This window comes from Hemibagrus wyckioides, linkage group LG08 (assembly GCF_019097595.1).
Source record: "Hemibagrus wyckioides isolate EC202008001 linkage group LG08, SWU_Hwy_1.0, whole genome shotgun sequence".
NCBI lineage: Eukaryota > Metazoa > Chordata > Actinopteri > Siluriformes > Bagridae > Hemibagrus > Hemibagrus wyckioides.
Window position 1 is genome coordinate 13230742 of NC_080717.1, and position 21417 is coordinate 13252158.

The 21417-nt window shown below is 38.8% G+C and overlaps 1 protein-coding gene across 6 annotated transcripts in view; it reads left to right on the forward strand.

The window, feature by feature from the left end:
• The window catches only part of diaph2 (diaphanous-related formin 2), a 285969-nt gene that overhangs the window by 162880 nt on the left and 101672 nt on the right, over nt 1–21417 (forward strand). For all 6 annotated transcript variants that reach the window (XM_058396724.1, XM_058396725.1, XM_058396727.1 and 3 more), the window contains 2 exons: nt 15571–15672; nt 16794–17033. In XM_058396724.1, the coding sequence (XP_058252707.1) occupies nt 15571–15672; nt 16794–17033 (342 nt within the window). The remainder of the gene's footprint in view (nt 1–15570; nt 15673–16793; nt 17034–21417) is intronic.

Here is a 21417-nt window from a genome sequence, read left to right on the forward strand (position 1 = left end):
TTTGAGGGTCTTAACTTTCTCAGAAACTCATGAAAATCAGCAGACAGGTTGGAATCTACGTCCATTGGGACGTCACTGTGGCTCGGCCCTGGGCATGGCACACACCCGTCACAGCGCCCCCTGGAAAATCTTGCTGCATAGCTGATGCACACTTGCACACTTAGACCTCACTGACCTGAACAACTTTCACATTGCATGTCATTAAGTCTAATCTACAGGAAGTCAGTTATTTTGAGTTGTTTGCAAAACGCACCCAATGGAATTTGAAATATTCCTCCTAGGGAATTGATACAACCGCCACCAAACCCAGGCTACTATGATCTCAAGACACTGATAATGCAAAATTGGCAAGGGATTTTTGATATCTCAAACGGTTCAGCCGTGAGGAGCCCTTAAACTTATGGCGAATAAAACAAAACAGGAAGTGGCTAATAACTTCTGTGTACATTAAGTGATCTACATGAAACCTTAGGATTATGTTAAGCATAGGAAGCTGATCACACAGATATGACAACCATGAGTCTCGGTCATTGTGCCACCAACTGGCAGAAGGAAGCGTGTCACTTTTTGAAATCTCTAATATTTTGTCCCTTACTTTCATCTGATTTGGTTCAAAATCATTCAGAATAATGTCAAGACATGGCTGATGTGAAACAGTGAAGGAATTTTTGATACCTTGAATTGTGTTACTATGGCGACGATTTACATATGAACATAATAGAAGAAACTTAATCTTCTCATATCTTACGAGTGGAAAGGCCTAATGTTCCAAAATATTTCACATTTAAAGTGCAAATGTTTGAGAAAGGCCAGTGTGGCTGGTCCCCGGGTGTGGCACAGGGCTGTCACAGTGCCCCCTGGAACTTTGTCAGAAATATACAGGGGTTGGACAATGAAACTGAAACACTGGCCAATTTAGTGTTGGAGGTTTCATGGCTAAATTTGACCAGCCTGGTGGCCAATCGTTATTGATTGCACATTCCACAAATAAGAGCAGAGGGTGAAGGTTTAATCAGCAGAGTAAAAGCACAGTTTTGCTTAAAATATTGCAACGCACACAACATTATGGGTGACATATCAGAGTTCAAAAGAGGACAAATTGTTGGTGCATATCTCGCTGGCGCATCTGTGACTAAGACAGCAAGTCTTTGTGATGTATCAAGAGCCACGGTATCCAGGGTAATGTCAGCATACCACCAAGAAGGACGAACCACATCCACCAGGAGTAACTGTGGATGCAAGAGGAAGCTGTCTGAAAGGGATGTCCGGGTGCTAACCCGGATTGTATCCAAAAAACATAAAACCACAGCTGCCCAACTCACTGCAGAATTAAATGTGCACCTCAACTCTCCTGTTTCCACCAAAACTGTCCGTCGAGAGCTCCACAGGGTCAATGTACATGGCCGGGCTGCTATAGCCAAACCTTTGTTCACTCGTGCCAATGCCAAACGTTGGTTTCAATGGTGCCAGCAGCGGAAATCTTGGGCTGTGGACAATGTGAAACATGTATTGTTCTCTGATGAGTCCACCTTCACTGTCTTTCCCACATCAGGGAGAGTTACGTTGTGGAGAAGCCCCAAAGAAGTGTACCACCCAGACTGAAGTGAAGCATGGGGGTGGATCAGTGATGGTTTGGGCTGCAATATCATAGCATTCCCTAGGCCCAATACTTGTGCTAGATGGGCGCGTCACTGCCAAGGACTACCGAACCATTCTGCAGGACCATGTGCACCCAATGTTTCAAACATTGTATCCTGAAGGCGGTGCCATGTATCAGGATGATAATGCACCAATACACACAGCAAGACTGGTGACAGAGTGGTTTGATGAACATGAAAGTGAAGTTGAACATCTCCCATGGCCTGCACAGTCACCAGATCTAAATATTATTGAGCCACTTTGGGGTGTTTTGGAGGAGCAAGTCAGGAAACGTTTTCCTCCACCAGCATCACGTAGTGACCTGGCCACTATTCTGCAAGAAGAATGGCTCAAAATCCCTCTGGCCACTGTGCAGGACTTGTATCTGTCATTCCCAAGAAGAACCGATGCTGTATTGGCCGCAAAAGGAGGCCCTACACCATACTAATGAATTATTGTGGTCTAAAACCAGGCGTTTGTTTCATTGTCCAACCCCTGTAGCTGCACAGCTCATATTCACTTGTATGTATATGCAAGACACACGGTATACATTTAGATCTCATTGAGCTAAATGATGTTCATCCACCTGTCATGGGATCTGCTTAACAGGAAGTCAGTTATTTTGGGATGTTTGAAAAATGCACCTAATGGAATTTGATATACTCCTCCTAGGGTATTTATATGATTTTGAGCAAACAGGCTCTAATATAATCTGAAGACATTGATGATGCAACCTTGCCAAGGGATTTTTGATATCTCAAACAGTTCAGCTGTGAGGAGCCCTTAAACTTATGGCAAATAAAAGAAAACAGGAAATGGCTAATAACTTTGGTGTATATTGAGTGATGTACATTAAACCTCACGCAATATGAAAATTATCTCAGTCATAGCGCCACCAACTGGCATCAGGAAATGTATCACTTAGAAATCTTATGTATTGTCCCTTACTTCTTACGTACTACTTACTTATTTGGTTCAAAATCAGTCAAAATAATGTGAAGACATGGCTGATGTGAAACAGTGAAGGAATTTGTGATATTGTGAATGATGTTGCTATAGTGAGGATATAATAGAAAAAAATTAATGGTCTTATGTCTTAACAGTGGAAAGTCCAAATGTTTCAAAACATTTCACATATGAAGAACAACTGGTTGTGAGTAAGTTTGCTTAATTTCATGATTTTGTGGTGCTCTAATGGCACACAACATTTTTTTTTTCAGATAAGTTTTATTCAGTCATCAAATATCCTTGCAGCAATCACAGGTTCCAGGATTAATTTTCTGATATACACAAAAACTTACAAAAACAAATATACAACAAAAGAAAGAGAAAAAGAAAAAAGAAAAAAAACAACACACATTAAATATAATATCCCTTCCCCAGCCTGTTAATATACAATACAGTGACAATCAAAATAACCTTTAAGTTACAACACATTTGTGTTAAGGAATACAATTTCTCTTGAGGTAACAGAAGAATGGGAGGAGTAGCCTTTTTCCAGTACATTAATAACAGCTTCTTGGCTGTTATCAAACAATATGTAAGGAATTTCTTTTGAGCATTGTTCAATGAATGTGTAAAGTCGGACTGTCCTAATATAATGAGCATTGGGTCTGGATCCAAGTTTACCTCAAGGACACCTGAACGCACTTTAAAAACCTCACACCAAAATCCCTGTATTTTATAACAGAAGATAAAGCTATGAGCTAGATCGGCATCCTCTGATTTGCACTTATCACAAATAGGAGAGACATTGGGGAAAATCCTATGTAATTTCTTTTTAGAGAAGTGTGATCTATGTAAGACCTTAAACTGAATGAGGCATAATCTAGAATTGACCGATTGTTTATCAATATCCTTCAAGCCACTCTGCCAAATCTCTTCCAAGATTCCAATTCCAATCTCTCGCTCCCATTCCTCCCTGATCAGCCTTGTAGAGGGGGAAACAGCTCCCTGTAACCTCTCATAAAATTAAGGATAGCTGACATTTGTTTCCCCTGAACTGCATGAGACAATCATCTAGGACTGAGGGTGGGACCTCATCTAGGGAAACATTGTGTACGCAAGTAGTTCCTTATTTGTAAAAATCTGAAAAAAATGTTTTTTTGGAAGTTATATTTCTGTTGTAATTGCATAAAGGAAGCTAACGCCCCATCAACATAGAGGTCCTTAAGTGTGCATATACCCAATTCCTTCCATTGATTAAAGGTTGTATCCAACCTTGAAGGGGGAAATGATGGGTTATTTGCAATTGGAATTAAGAGAGATGGTGATTTTATTTTAAGGTAATCTCTTATCTGTCTCCAAACACGTAACAGATTCTTTATGATAATACTATTAACTACTGTTTGGTCTAATATCACTGGGGAGAGTAACACTGCTCCAAGATCATAAGGATAGCAGTAATCTCGTTCTAGCTGAAGCCAATCTGAAGTAATAGCTGACTGATCCAGCCAGAGCGCAAAAACTTGTAAATGAGTTGATTTGATATGTTGATTTATCTCTTTAGTTGCGGTACAGTGCGTCCCACCTTTAGTCTTTATTTTATAAATTGTCCTTTCACTATCTATTTTACATGGTTGTCTGGCTAGTAATTTATGGGGCTTCTCTCCAAATTCAAAGTATTTCTGTTTGATGAAATGAAAAGCTCTATTAATTTTAGTAGAGACTATATTATTGTATTCTTCTATTGTATTTTCCTAATGAGGGGTTTAGTGCATTTTCAATATCTAGCCGTTGAATTTGTAAATCATTTTACTTTGTCTAATTTATTTCGGGACCCTTGATATGATAAGACACAACCTCTTATAAATGCTTTTAACGTTTCCTAAAGCATTCCTGATAATGTCTCTGGCTTATCGTTGCTATCGGAAAAAAATTTCCAATTGCAAACTCATGAAATCAATAAACTGGATAATGTAACGACCTTCCCTGTCTGTTTTCAGAATGTTTTGTTTAAATGGAACCCCTTTTCGAAATAAAATAGCAACCCCCCTAGATTTAACTGAGAAATTAGATTGGTAGATCTGTCCTATCCAACTACCCTTTAGTTTGTCCTTGGAGTCCACTTTGAGATGGGTTTCCTGCAGAAAGATTGTCTGAGGAGAGAGATTTCAGGTGTGATAATGTCTTGCTTCTTTTAACCAGATGATTTAATCCTTTAACATTCTGCAAGATACATTTGAGACCTTTTCTGTTACTTTGAGTTGGCGTTTGTTGTTTGATTAAAAATCAGGTCACTCATCTTCACTGTTTGTTTACTACTTTTAGGTATTTTAAACAGGCCCCCCTCCCACCTTACCCAAAACTTAAACATTAATCCTGTCATCTAGCCGACTAACTAGAACTCATGACGCGATACGGAATTACACAAGCAAGGTAAAATATAATAACATATTAATATAGTCAGATAAAACTTAACAAATACCATCAAAAAGTATCAAACCTTAAACTTCCAAAAAACTCGTATCAGCACAGCTCCGTAATAAGGAGTTCAAGGGGAGCATCTCAATAGAACCTAACAAGAGTCATGTAAAGAGTCAATGCTTATGATTAAAGTTTACCACTCACACTATTCTAATCTTACTTGACTCAGTCCGACGACATCCTGTACGCTGGCCCTGAAACATCAAAGTTGCTTTCAGTAAACCTGACCGCTTTATCTGGATCGGTGAAGTAGAACTCTTTGCCGTTGTGCAAGACCCTCAGTTTAGCAGGATATTGCAGTCCATACTTGACTCCGGGTTTATCCTTGAGCAACTCCTTCGCACTTTGAAAAGTGCGCGTCGCTTTACCACAGCAGGTGGATAGTCCGCAAAGATGTTGATTCGTTGGCCCTTGAAGACAATCTGCTGCATCCTGGCTGCCTTTTGCATTATTTCTTCCATCTCATGGACATAATGCAAGCGCAGAATGAAGGCTCTAGGTGGTTCATCACTTCCAGGATGGGCACGTAGAGCTCAGTGGGCTCGATCCATGTGCGGAGGTTTCTCTAATGACAATGCCTCTGTGAGGAGTTGGGTAACGAAATCTCTTGGCTTCACTCCGGATTCAGCGCTCTCTTTAATATTCAGTATGTGGATATTTTGTCTTCTGCTGCGACTTTCAAGATCTGTGCATTTTTCTGTAAGTTGCTCCACGGTACGCTTTAGCTTTCCCAGATCATGTTCCATCTTGACCACTGTGTCAGAAGAAGTGGAAGCATAACTTTCCAGGCTTATTAGTTTTGCAGCATTACCTTAATCTCCGAAATTGCCACGCTAGCTTCGTTTTTAAATGCTAACAGTTCTCCTCTGATAGCAACAGCAAGCTGTTCGATCTTTGAGTCTATAATTTCTAAAATGTCCGATTTAATTGAAAGAAGTTCCGCGCGAAGGGAAGAAATTGCGTTGAGGATGACTGAACTACCTGCCTCTGGATCATCCTCCTCAGGCGTCTCTTCGACACTAGAGCCGGAGGCTATCGCGGCCTGGTCTGGGATTTTCCGAGGTCTGCCCGGCATGTTAAGAAAACTGAAAAGATTAAATCCTGAAGTCGGCCAGTAGTTTCTAGGATGTGAGACTATAATTTAATCAATGTTCACATTTATTGAAAAGATGTTCTGACGGAGTTATATTAGATTTTTTATGGAGCCGTCGTTAAGTGCGTGCTACTCTCTCATCTAGAAACCCGGAAGTCCACAACAAATTTTTACATTTATCAGTCTATTAACTAGACATGGTTTTGGACTGACTCCTGCAGTACTAGACTATGTCCACTAGATGGATGAAGCTCTTTCCCATTTATTTATTTATTTTTTTGAATATGGCTTCATGTTCACAATTTATACACTACTCACAAAAAGTTAAGGATATTTGGCTTTCGGATGAAATTTCAGGATGCACCTAAAATGCACTATAACCTTTACAGGTGAACTTAATTTGACCTTCTCTACACTTTTGAATGCACATGTCCAACTGTTCAGTGTTTCAGTACTTTCTGCATAACTTGCTGTTCTCTAATAAGGTGCTTAATGGCAAAATTCACAACTCGTGTTTGATCCATGAATTTACCGATAAATTTTCTGGTTCAATTAGTATTGGTATTTTAACAGTCCTCTTCATCATGCTATTCACATTTTGACATCATGAGACCAAGACCACACCTAACAATTGATCAACAGCACCTCACCATTGCGAAGCTTCAAACAGGATGTTCTCAGGGGGAAGTGGCCATTGAGCTTAGAGTGTCAGTGTGTCATCAGCAGGTTGCGACAGAGAGACTGGAAGAGTCACAGAAAGTCATAGAAGTGGACGTCCTTTGGCCACATCCCACGTTGATGATCGCTTCATTGTGAACAGTGCCTTGCGGAACCGGATGATGAATGCCACTCAACTCCAGGCACATTTAAGGGAGGTGAGAGGCACCCAAGTGTCAAGTCAGACCATTCCAAACTGTTTACATCAGCGTGGTCTTCATGCTAGACGACCTGCAAGGGTACCTGACCACACGACCAGGCACAGGTGTCATCGTCTTGCATGGGCCAGAGAGCATTTACGCTGGACAAGGGACCATTGGGCCTCAGTGCTGTTCTCTGATGAAAGTCGATTCACGTTGAGCAGAAATGATGGCCGCCAACAATGTTGGAGACGTCAAGGAGAGCGCTATGCATCAGCCACTGTTGTCACCAGACGAGCCTTTGGTGGTGGTGGTGGTGTTACAGTCTGGGCAGGTGTGTCTACTTGTGAATGGTACAGTGACAAGCCAATACTACCTGAATAACATCATTAATCCAGTCATTGCATGAACAACACAGGCCTAATTTCATCTTCATGGATGACCATGCTCCAGCTCATCGAGGTCGCATCATTAGGGAATGGCTGCTGGAGGCTGCTGTAATTCAAATGGAGTGGCCTGCGATTTCTCCAGACCTGAATCCCATAGAAAACTTATGGGATCAGCTGAGTCGCCGTGTAGAGGCTCGTAACCCTGCACCACAGAACCTCACAGATCTGAGGGCCACCCTTCAAGAAGAGTGGAATTCCATGCCTCAGCAGACAATAAGTTGACTCGTGAACAGCATGAGATGTCGTTGTCAAGCTGTAATTGATGGTCAAGGGCACATGACAAATTATTGAGACATTGACATTTTTTGTTGTGGTATACCCACCACTGTTGTTGGTTTTGTTTCAATAAATTGTTTGAGACGAGGAAATCACCATTGCATGCTTCTACTTAAATGTCCTACTTTCATGATATAGTATCACTGTAGAATTTTTTACATTTTCCATAAATTACACCCAAAAGATGTATATTATATTAGTGCAATATTATTAATATTGAAATAATGAAATATTTATACAAATTTTTCTCTCTCTCTCTCTCTCTCTCTCTCTCTCTCTCCCTTTTGACATCACTGGACATTGCTAGGATCTGTTTCATTACACCCAAACTGTCACTTTTGCCCTGATATAGTTTAGACGGATAGTCAGTTTTCTTTTTGCCATCAGTGTATATTGATGTGATCACTTTCATTAGACCCAAATTGTCACTTTTGTCCTTTTGTTATTTCCCCTTTAAATGCATGTACCCACTGTGTCTGGTGTGCCTGGGTGGCAATTCCACCGTTGATTGGGCCCGATCATCGTTGCTTGCAACTATATTTGATAATTATTTTCACTGTTGAAAAATTTAGTGTTTTTTGTTTTTGTTTCTTTTTTTCATACCCTTTAATGTTTCTAATACATGTCTAAGGGTTATATTGCCTTTCCCCACAGCTTAGTCAGATACTGCCTGTTGAAACTAATCTGGTCATATCAATAGTTATTCCATCTCTCATACTGTACTGATTGCACATTTCATATCTATACAGATAACTGGATCGTAGAAACTCTTTGTTTTATCAAAGTATTGTAATCTTCAGTATGCCATAAAAATAATGCAAAAAATAAATAAATAAAATAAAAATGTAGCAACAAGAAGTACATACTAGCTCCCAGCTGGGACAAAATGAACTCTTCTTTCAGCTCATCTGAGTTCATCCATATCGTTTTACCGGTTGGTTTAAGGTGTTTGAGTTCCTCCCCTAATTTATTGTAGAATTTCAGAAAAGTATTCAATAGGTTGCTCAAGAAAACATGAAAAAAACATGACTATTTCTTGCAATAGTTTAAGCAACATATCGCTTAAACGATAATAGCTACAAACATGGTTCCAATGCTAAAATGCTGCTTAGGTGTGCTGTTACTTTTCATACTGATAAGTATTATAGTTTATTTTATATAGATTTTTAAATGTATTTTTCACAGACTTCAGACTGCTACAGTGTGTGTGACGTCAGCTAGACTGAGGGAAGGGTTTTTTTTTTTTTTTAAGGACGCATCATCTTTAAACTGTTCCTACAGCTTGAATTCTTACTCTACAGCCACATACTACACAGTCGCCTCAAATTCCAGGTTGCTTTACCATCTTCACAAATTACACCCAAACTTTAGTTTCCACTTGGTGAGGCCCAATACACAGAGTAATGGGTTTTGTTTTTCTCAAGGTAAATCCCCCCACCCCCCTCTCCACTTGAGTGACGATGTGCTCATGAGTAATTGAAAGTTAAATTTTATCAGCCAAGGATGAGGGCATAACCGTTTGGCTCCAGTATCCAATAAAAAACAGATATCAGAGTAATTTATTTGTGCACATACATAAAGTCCATCAGATTTTTGATGAACTGCCGCTAACGTTTTAAAAAAGAAGGATCTTTTAGTTTCCCTGTGACTCAACAGCATTCAGAAGTGAGTATTTTTGTTCTTGAGTAAGTTGCTGAAACCTCTTGTCCAGGTCATTTCCATCTTTGTTTTCATCTCCGACCCCCCTTTTCTTGAACATCACTCCCCATGATCCTGTTATTGTGTGTTAAGGGTCTAGATTGCAGATAGAGTTCTAAATTTGATCTCATGTAATTCTTTCATTTTTTGCTGACCACTCAGTAATCTGAATGAAAGCAGTTCTAACACTATCCTATACATTGTTTTGAATTTTGAGGGTTCTGGAGATTTCAGGTTTCAGTCCATTCACAAATGAAGTTTTTAGAGGCATGCTAGTGTCCCTGATGCAAGGTGTAGCTTTTCTGCAAGCACTGAAGAAATTGCTAGACTTTTCTTAATTGTTTGTACACATCTAGCAATTCCTTTGACCACTTGTCCACTTGTTCTGGTGAGGCTGGCTGGTAGATTCTAAAGTGAAAATATTTCTTAACAGTTTTTTTTTTAATGATGCGGGTTCGTCTCTCTTCCTTATATTCCTCCTCAGTGTCCACTTTTATTTCAGTGCTTCTGTTCTTGACTACATGACCTTGTCCTTGGTGACATGACCATATGTCTCAGGTCTGACATCACTGACATCAGGGCTCCCGGTTGAACTGCTATCACTTCTCCTCAGTCTTCTTGAAGTTTTTAAATGGATAGAGTGACTCCTTCTCTACCTTACTACTAGATCTTATGGGAAGCGTTTCTCGTACAGAACCTTTCATTCCAGTTGTCTGGAAAGCAGCTTTAACAACTTGTCATTATCATTTAAGAGTCTTTCTTTGTCCTTCTTTTCATTTTGCAGCTAGTGCTCAGACTTTTGCCTTTTCTGCATTGATCTCTCAATGTAGTTTGTCAGTGTCACACTTCTGCAAATGTCAAATTTGTTTGCCCAAAATTACAGATAATCCATCTCTCTTAGTGTTTGCCCTTAAGCGAAGTGTCTTTCCATAAACCATTTTAATATCCTGCAAGTCCCATAATCCATTTTCTGAATGTTTAATGCCGTATTGTTTACACATGTCATTGTGGCATTTCCTCAGTCCCAGCCTTTGGTCTGGGTATTCATACAGATTGTCCATCATCTTATCAGTGGTTACATTTGAGGGTTCTTTTCCATGCTTTTCTGTGGTTAGCCTCTTTGCAGGGCCCTTATCTTTGATTTGTATAGACTCAGCCATGGCAGTACAGCAGATGTGCCCCCAATGGTGGAAAAACAGAACCAAAGGTGTTAGTGTTGAGCAGATTCATATCAGCAAACTTTGTAGACTGACTACATCAGTTACATAGACCATTAGTTTGATGATAAAGTTTAGTTTCCAATATCATATTTAATTAAACATTCAGATTCAGGCTAATTTTCTTGTTTCATTTCTGACTGATTTGACTTGTTCAGTTCTTTCTTTCTTTCACTTCTAGATCAGAAGGCTGAATTACTTTGTTTCAAATTTGTCCCTTAGACAATGTCATTACTTTGTTTTATTCTTCTAACCCACTTAGAACATTTATTTCAAAAACTCAAATAGTGGCTACTGAATTAGCACCCAATCAAGAATTCACAATTCTTACAGCAACATCAGTCCCAATGCTTTTTATGGCTCTGGATGAATGGACTAAATTATTTTTTACACAATTCCTACAGACAAAAAGAGAAATGACCCACCATCTGCTTCAACAATCTCTTTATGAACGGACTAAATTGTTTCTTATACAATTCCTACAGATATAAAAAGAAAGGACCACACTTCTGCTTCTACAATCTCTTGATGAGTGGACTAAATTGCTTCTTTAACAATTCCTACAGACACCAGAGAACAGGTCTAGAATTACATATCTATGGCTCCTACAGATTCATAAGAAAGTACTAAACCTCTTTCTTAAATGATTGTTACAGAGTCAAGAAAACAGGACCACGCTATAAACGTATTTTCTATAGCTCTTACAGTCTCAGGAGAACAAACTAAATAATTTAAAGGTTCCTACAGACTCAAGTGAAAGGCCTTAACTAAAAAATCTAAAACTGTGCTACAATGGTTATTATGGCTAAACTATATACATCAGATGATCTGCTTACTTATGAAAGAGTGTTCTTTAAGTGTTCTTTTAGAGAGCTGAGAAGTTTCACTCACCAAATTAGGATCTTTGAGAAAATTTCCAGTGGATTCACATAACTTGTGTCCATAGACACAGTCTGTTAATCTTCATCATAAAAACTGTAGCTTGACCAGAGTTCTTGTGGGGAGAAGAATTTATTGAAGGTAGCAGTGTAGCAGGTCTTCAAAATATCTTGCAGACACAATGTAAATGTATTTGATCATCTTGATGAAACCCCCACAGACATAGTCGATTGAATTTAGCTTATCATATGCTATGGCCTTCACAGTCACTAGATCTCAACCCATTTGAACGTTTACGAAAGATTTTGAACCAATGCGTTAGACAACACTTTGCACATTTGTGTTCCTCTTAAAGTAACCATCTATATTTATAAACATTAGCACACTTGTGCCTTTCTCTTCAACACCGCAAGCCTATACAGTGGGGCAAATAAATTTTTTTGATCCCTTGCTGATTTTATAGGTTTGCCCACTCACAAAGAAATTAAGGGTCTGTAATTGTTATGGTATGTTTATTGTAACAGATAGAGACAGAATATCAACAAAAATCTCAGAACAAACACATGATACTTTAGGAGCACTTACTTAAATTGACAGAACTAATCTGTGTACCACATGAGAACATAACCAGTCTGTGGGAGTCAGAATTATTATTGGTTGGTAAGGGATCAAATACTTATTTTACTTACTCAAATTTATAACATTTGTATCATATGTTTTTTCTGGATTTTTGGTTAATATTTTCTGTCTGTTAAAATAAACCTACCATAATATTTATAGACCCTTACTTTCTTTGTGAGTGGGCAAACCTACAAAATCAGCAAGGGATCAAATATTTATTTTCCCCACTGCATATTTAATTATAAACATAGAATAAATATATAGCACAATTTCATGGAAAATACCGACAATCAGATCCAAATGCATTCCTCATTTTAATTAAACTTAACACTTAACATAACATCGACGTAATACAAAATAAACACGGGAATACCTTGAACCAAACACGCAACATACAGTGACTCACAAAGATGGATACAAACGGATAGGTATAAATAAAGTAACACATTAGGAGCAACGAGAAACAGGTGACAATTCTTATGATATGATAGCATGATACACAACAAGGAATGACAATTCACCTGCCAGCACTATGATCTGGTCATGAATTGTCCCAGTAGTTCCTTAGAGTAATTATAGGATAGCTTTTGTTTTCTTCCATCTTTTGCACATCTGTACATCAATAGGATCAGTTACTTTGTTTAGTGTTTAGACATGTCTGTTAGAAAGTATACTAAACATCATAACAATGTCTTTAATCCAGGTTGAGAATGCCAGTGTGTTTCTCAAATGAAATTGAACCAGCTTAGTAACAAGAAAGATCAAAGCCCTGCCAAAATATTTACTGAATCATCATCTGTGTCTTATCTATATGAATGTTTTCAGATATTTAATGTTTAGTCAATTTGAATATAATGCCATCTTGTGCATCATATAATATTTTGGATTTGATATGGTTCTGGTTGGTTTAATTATGTGCATTGTGAAACTAAATGAAAGCAATAAATCATAAATACATGTGTGTGTGCCTGGTTAAGACTGGCTTGTCTTGTTTTTAACACTTTGTTTGACCAAGTATTATGGTTCTGCTGTAGTTCTGCTATGATTTTTTTTGCACCTGAATGTTGACTGACAGGTAATCAAGGCAAGAGTAAGAATAATGAGTAACAGCAAGCAGGTACCATTTCCAGCTGGGAGAACCCAGTTGGCTGAATGATTATCCTGGCATGACCCATTGACTCATCACTGCTCTGCTCCCCCAGGTGCAGATTGTGTCTGGAAGCTGGGAGAGAGCTGTTTGGGATATGCTTCTGTTGAATATTTTCATTTGCCTCAGAATGTGTAATTTACTCATTATATGGGAGTTATGTGTTTTTTTTTTTTTTTTTTTTTTTTTTTTTTTTTTTTTTTTTTTTTTTTTTTTTTTTTTTTTTTTTTTTTATCTCTGCTTGTTTGCACTGCTGCCAGAAAATGCTTGTCTCTAATCTAGTGATGACAGAGGAAAATAACTCAGCACTCAGATTTAGGAAAACAGTGCAAATGTTCATTGCTAGGGTTTTTTTTTTTTTTTTTTTTGCTTATGACCACCATTCTGACAGTGATCCACAATCAATCATTTGTTTACTAATTTGGGTGGAGATGTGCATGCAAAGTGTTTTGAGACAGAAAGCCTGTAGAAGCCCAAGGATTAAATTAAACAAATAACTAAAGTGCCATGCTTCACTTAATTTATACTTCCGATATTTTCCATGCACAATTAACATTTAAGGATGCAGTGAGTCCCTTGACAACATCTTCACAGAACATGCACTGATCAGCCTTAATCAATAAGTATAATGATGTAAAGGGCCAACTTGTGATGGCTGGGTTGATGATGCACTATATTGCCAAAAGCTTTGGAACACCTCTCCAAATCATTGAATTCAGGTGTTCCAATCACTTCCATGGCCACAGGTGTATATAATCAAGCACCTAGGCATGCAGACTGCTTCTACAAACATTTGTGAAAGAATGGGTCACTCTCAGGAGCTCAGTGAATTCAAACGAGGTACTGTGATTGGTTGCCACCTGTGCAATAAATCTGTTCGTGAAATTTCCTCACTACTAAATATTCCACAGTCAGTTGTATTATAACAAAGTGGAAGCAATTGGGAACAACAGCAACTCAGCCACGAAGTAGTAGGCCACATAAAATCACAGAGCGGGGTCAGCACATGCTGAGGTGTGCAGTGTGCAGAAGTGACTTTCTGTAGAGTCAATAGCTACCTCCAAACTTTTTTGTGTGGCTTTCAGATTAGCTCAAGAACAGTGAGTAGAGAGTTTCATGGAATGGGTTTTTATGGCCAAGCAGCTATAGCCAAGCCTTACATCACTAAGTGCAATGCAAAGTGTCGGATGCAGTGGTGTAAAGCACGCCGCCACTGGACTCTAGAGCAGTGGAGACATGTTCTCTGGAGTGACAAATTATGCTTCTCTGGATGAGTCTGGGTTTGGTATTTGCCAGGAAAACAGTACTTGCCTGACCTGCATTGTGCCAAATGTAATGTTTGGTGGAGGGGGATTATGGTCTGGGGTTGTTTTTCAGGGGTTGGACTTGGCCCTTTTGTTCCTGTGAAAGGAACACTTAATGCTACAGCATACCAAGACATATTGAACAATTTCATGCTCCCCACTTTGTGGGAACAGTTTGGGGATGGCCCCTTCTTGTTCCAACATGACATGTGAACCAGTGCACAAAGCAAGGTCCATAAAGACATGGATGAGTGAGTTTGGTATGGAGGAAATTAACTGGCCTGCAAAGAGTCCTGACCTCAACCTGATAGAACATCTTTGCGATGAATCTCAATCCGAGTAGATCTCAATCCACTCGAGCATTTGGGATGTTCTGGACAAACCCATGGATCCCAATGATCCATGGAGGCTCCCAACCTGCAAATTATAGTACTTAAAGAGTCTGCTACTAAAATTTTAGTGCCAGGTACTACAGCACACCTTCTGAGGCCTTGTGGACTCCAAGGGTCAGAGCTGTTTCAGTGGCAAAAGGTGGACCTAAATAATGTTTGTTATGCTGATTTCTATTTTGTCTCTGCCAAGATAGCTAAAATTGTATTGTGACATATCTTCAATATATTCCTCTTAAGTTCAGCTTTAAGAGACTTTTTAAACAGTGTGCTGTCTTTTCACACTTGGAACATTTTTTTCTTTGCATAGTGAGGAAGTGTTTGGAGTAATAGGGAAAACAGTAGAGATCTTATCTAGGAGTTTAGAGATCTAATATAGGAGTGAACTTGAAAGGATTAACTAAAAGGACAACAGGTGCTGTAGCCCCATCCTTTCATATAAGATAACAGGTTTTATGGACATCATTTTCATGCAGGCCAGTCATTACTTTTCTTATCTTTATTGGTAGACTAGACCCTATATAATGACTATATGTGTACCTTCAGGCCTAATAGATTACTGTTTGTTGTATACAGAACCTTATCAAGAATCTTCCTGAACAGAAGGAGCTGAGTTCTCTGGCTGAGCTGAAGAGTGAGTACGAGGAACTGTGCGAGTCAGAGCAGTTTGGCATTGTGGTATGTATTGGAGGCAGTGCACAAACATAAACAGCCTTCACTGAGACATCAGGGAGCAAATACACTTCACTTACTTTATGAATATGTCTGCAGTTCTTCTAACCTGTTTTCTTTTCCTGGACATTGATTTTCTTTATCACATCTGATTCAACACTTATCTTTTCTACACTAATGTTCAATCTTGCAGTGAACATTCAATTTCACTTAAAGCACGCCTCCCTCTCACCAGTTTAATCCACCTCACTCCCATTCTGTAACTTGATGCTCACATTAATACATCTGCACATGTAAAGAATTTGAAATTAAGAGTAACAAGAAAAGAATGAGCGAGCTAGTATGGATTTCTTTTGTTTCAGTACAACAGAAAGCAAGAGTAAGAGTGCAGAAGACAAAAAACTACTACTATGGAATGCAATGAAATTGCATAGTGTGGTTAGTTATACTGTATGACATTGTTTGTGACAGTATGTTTGTGTCACAGTGTCTTAAAACAAACAGCACATGAGTAATGTACTTTCTGCATCTAACAATGCATTTTCATGTGTGCAAATAGAAACTAAAATGAAAGTTGCATGAAATCATTTAACTTTCTCATTTGATTCAGGGATGCCTCTCATCATAATGTTCACAGATATTTCTGTGTTTGATATGTTTGCACAGATTTGAACATCAAACAACAGTTCTTGTGGTGTAAAACTGGCTTTATGGCCTTTAAAATATCATGCTAAATTCTATATGTTATGGTGTCATTCCCCTCTGATCAATGATGTGTTTTACATTGCAGATCCTCTGGGGGGTTTTTGGCACTATTTTGTGTAAACTGTAGTGACTGCTGTGTGTGAAATCCTCAACCATTTATGAAATACTCAAACCAACACAATACTCAAATACTCAAATCTAGCACCAATTACCATGCTCTTTTGTGTACAAGAGCAGTAATAAAGCCCCTGCCCCCTTCCCCAGATTATTATAATAAGAAATAACTGACAGATTTTGATTTCATTTTTAAAGATATTCACTTGATAGAATTTACCCAATATGTACACAATATGGATATATACTCATTATGTCAGGATGATAAACAGGTACATCTTTGAAATGTCATTTCCTTTCATTTGTAGATGAGCTCAGTGAAACTATTGCGCCCTCGTCTGAATGGAATTCTATTCAAGCTCACATTCGAGGAGCAAGTAAACAACATCCGTCCTGACATCATGAATGTCACTTTTGCATGTGAGGAAGTGAAGAAGAGTGAGGGCTTCTGCAAGTTTCTGGAATTGGTACTGCTTGTGGGAAATTACATGAATGCCGGCACCAGAAATGCCCAGACTTTTGGGTTTAACATCAGCTTTCTCTGCAAGGTACCACACCATAAATTTACATTTCTCTTTACTTTTTATACTCTCATTATTGAATTTACACTTCCTAATAAAGATCCATAAAATCATTCCAATGGCTAGCAGCTTTGAAACCTGCTTGACCTGGTAAAGGGACACTGTAATATTTAGAATTTTGACTTTTCACCCGAGCAACAGATGATATCTTTGAAAACACAAAGAGTGACAAGAGTGACAAACAAATTTTACCTAGTTTCTCTATTAAATGGCAGCTCTGAGCTTAGAGTTCCTTTTTTTATAATATTAGCTGAGCTGATTAGATGGCTAGAGATCATGCATAACCTTTGATGAGTCTGTTGACCCTTAATTAGCTTATCTATTGTGTCTTTTTCCCTTTTAGGGTCCCTTTAGTTCAAAGAGTTCTGATTTTTTCCTGTAATTTTGTTTATAGAGGTGATATCTGGTCAATTAAAGATATTTGTTGTATGATTTGCTAAACCCAAACATAACATTATGGACCATATTCAGAGTTGGGTTAAGACGTAAACATCAAAGAGCTTTCAGAAGTTGCATGCAAGGGTTATAGCCCTATCCAAAAGTCCCGGAAGACAAAAACGATATGCTGCCCAGGTATATGTGTTCTGATATACTTTGATAGCCTGATAAACTCTCTCCCAACAGCAAGACTCTGAATACAGTTTTTCCTTCTGTCGACAGGTTTATTGTTGTGAGAAAAGTGTGAAACTGCAATGTGCAATAAAACATTATGAATATGGTGGCTTTTAACAAGTACAAAGGTTTTGAAAAAACTTGACAAACTTTTACATGTGGTAGAGCTCATTGTTTACATCATTACATATGTTATTCACAGCATATTTAACTCAAAACTGTATGAACAGAGATAGCTGATTCTGATCTATGTCCCCAAATAAGCTAGCAATACATTAGCATTAGAATAACAAATTAGCAGCAGCACTCACAATATACAATAACATATACAATTAAACAATGACTTAACACTGTAGATAAATATTATACATACCCACCATGCTACTAAAGTTGTATGATGCATGTACCAAGAACTAGCGATCATGCCAACAGCAAAACCATGTGCTCTCATCATCATATTTCTACATCCCATCCATAAGTCATGACTAGTGTAACAGCTCCCGAAACTCCGGAAGTGACATTTTACTTTATTATGTATAACAGAACAAATGGCAAGACCAATATATTTTATTGGCTCTACACTGAAGACATTTGGGTTTGAGATCAATAAGATGAATTAGATAATAGATTGGAATTCCAGCTTTCTTTTCTTAATTTGTACATCTAGATGTGTTAATAACTTGAACATGATATAGATATAGCACATTTCTATCATATTCCAAACTGGACTTTTAATTCTTATGGCTGATGAGTTATATGTGTTTTGTGGTATTTCTGCTTTTGAAATCTTTGAACAGTTAATTGAAATACCTTCACCCCTGTCCTGTAGATTTTGTTGTTGTCACTGTTTATTTTTTTTTCTTTACAGCTCTCAACTGCTGTACACAAGTGGTGTTTTCAATTCTGAATTGTTCTATTGGTCTAATTGTTCTGTGCCAAAATCTTGTGCAATGACTGTGATTGTTTTTCGCTCTTTTCTCAGCTTCAAAATGGATTGCTTTGCTTGCATTGACATCGCTCTGGTATTCACTAGGGTTCAGATCTTCAAATCTCTAAAACATCCCATATTCATCTTTTGATGTAAACCCAAATGTTTTCACTCTATAGCAAAAGTAAAAAATGTAGTGACATCAAGTCCCACATTTTCTTTTGGCTGCAGTTTTATATATTTGAATATTGCCAGGCTTATCGTTTGTGTCAAGCAATTAAATTAATTTAATTTTTGTAAGTTATTACAGGAATAGAAACTTTATTCATCATAGAAGATGATAGATAGATAGATAGATAGATAGATAGATAGATAGATAGATAGTTTATAACTTTATTGTCAAATAGCAAAGTACAGGTACAAGCAAAGAAATGCTGTTTAGCATCTACCAGAAGTGCAAATAGTAGAAATTGTGCAAATAAACAAGTGCAGATAAATATGTACATTGATAAATAAGGCTATGTTAGTGTACATAGAGAGGTATGGTCAAGTAGTATTTACAGCAGATAAAGTGTCAGATGTAATTATAATTGTGTGCATTATGTACAACAGTAACAGACATAATATACAGTGCTTATACAGATAGTATATAGTATGTATAAATATAGTATATATAAATAGATAGATAAAAACTAGGTGTAATCTATGAAGTGGACAATATATACATTAATTATATTACACAGTGAAAAAATTCTATATTATAACAGAATGTACAGGATGGAGCAGAACTGTAAAGTGGTAAGTGTAGTAAGACATGAGAGTCCTAGCGGTGTAGTGTAGAGTTCAGTAGATTTATGGTTGAAGGAAAAAAACTGGCCCTAAACCTGCTGGTTCTGGTGCGGATGGACCTGTAGCTCCTCCTTGATGGAAGGAGGTTGAACAGTTTATCTGACTCGGGTACGGGGAGTCCTTGATGATTTTGTGTGCTCTGCGCAGACATCTACTGTGGTGAAGAGACTCAGTGTCAGGTAGTTGGGTGCCAATGATGTGTTGGGCGGTTTTCACAACCCTTTGCAGTGATTTCTTTTCACATACTCTGGAGCTGCCATACCACACTGTGATGGAGCTTGTCAAGATGCTCTCAATGATGCAGCGATAATAGTTGGTCAGGATCTTGGGGGATAGGTGAACTTTCTTTAGTCTTCTCAGAAAGTAAAGATGCCAAGAGTTGAGAACCAGAGAAAAGAACCAGAGTTGAGGTGTTCAGATACCAGGACAGATCCTCAGAGATGTGGACACCCAAGAACTTAAAGCTGGAGACGCGCTCTACTTCAGACCCATTGATGTAAATAGGGGAGTGTCTGCTGCTGTTAGATTTCCGGAAGTCCACGATGAGCTCTTTGGTATTTGTGGCTTTGAGGGTGAGGTTGTTCATAGAACACCATGCTGACAATCTTTGGATCTCCTCCCTGTAGGCCGATTCATCATTGTTGCCGATTCGGCCAACAACTGTAGTATCATTTGCATACTTGATGAAGACGTTGGAGATATGTTGCGGAACACAGTCATGGATGAACATGGAGTAGAGCAGTGGGCTCAGCACACAGCCTTGTGGGACGCTGGTGTTCAGGATTAGGGTTGAGGATATGTGATTACCCAACCTTACACATTGAGGTTGAATTGTTAAAAAGTCTATAATCCAGCTGCAAATGGATGTGTAGATACCCAGGTCACTAAGCTTAGTGATCAGTTTACTAGGGACAACTGTATTAAAAGCGGAGCTGAAGTCAATGAACAACATCTGAAAGTATGTATTGTTATTGTCCAGGTGGGTGAGAGCTAGATGAAGAGCAGTGGAAATAGCATCCTCTGTAGACCTATTTGGGCAATAGGCAAACTGATGTGGGTCCAGTGTAGGTGGGAGACATGCTATGAGGTGACTTAGAACCAGCTTCTCAAAGCACTTCATAACAATGGGGGTGAGTGCAACAGGGTGGAAATCGTTCAGGCCCTTCACAGAAGAATGCTTGGGCACTGGTATGATGGTTGTAGTCTTCAGACATGTTGGAACAGTGGCCTTGGCCTTGCGCCAGTTGTTCAGCACAACTCCTGAGCACATGTCCAGGTATGCCATCAGGGCCAGCTGACTTACGTGGATCTACTCTGCTCAGTGCTGAGTAGCTACCTCTGTTGTGGAGAGTGATTTTGGAAGATCAGCTGTAGAGGAGTCATCATTCCTGTTGTGTATAACGCCTTGGTCAAAGCGAGCAAAGAAGTGGTTGAGCTCGTCTGGGAGGAAGGTAGTGCTGGTTGGTAGAGGCCGTATTGTTGGTTTGTGGTCAGTGATGGTCTGGATGCCTTTCCACATGCATCTGGGGTTGGAGTTGCAGTGGAAGCGCTCCTCGAAAAGCAGTTTATGTGCATGCCTGGCTTTCCTATTCAGGTTGGCCCTGGCTCTGCTGTAGTCCTCTGCATTGCCAGATTTAAAAGCAGCATCTCTTGCATTCAGCAAAAGGGCACACCTCAGAGTTCATCCATGGCTTCTGGTTAGGAAATTGTTTCACATGTTTGACAGTGGTGACAGTGTCAATACACATGTTGATATGGTCTAGTACAGATGTATAGTTGTTGATGTCTGTCTGTGTGTCTGAGGTGGTCTGTGAGGCAAACATGCTCCAGTCAGTGTCAGAGCTATTGCTGTAGTGAGAAAATGCCCCTCTCTATCCATACCTTCACTGTCTTCACTGATGGTTTCACACGTTTGATGAGTGGTGTGTATTTGGGTAGCATGAACAAAGAGAGGTGATCAGA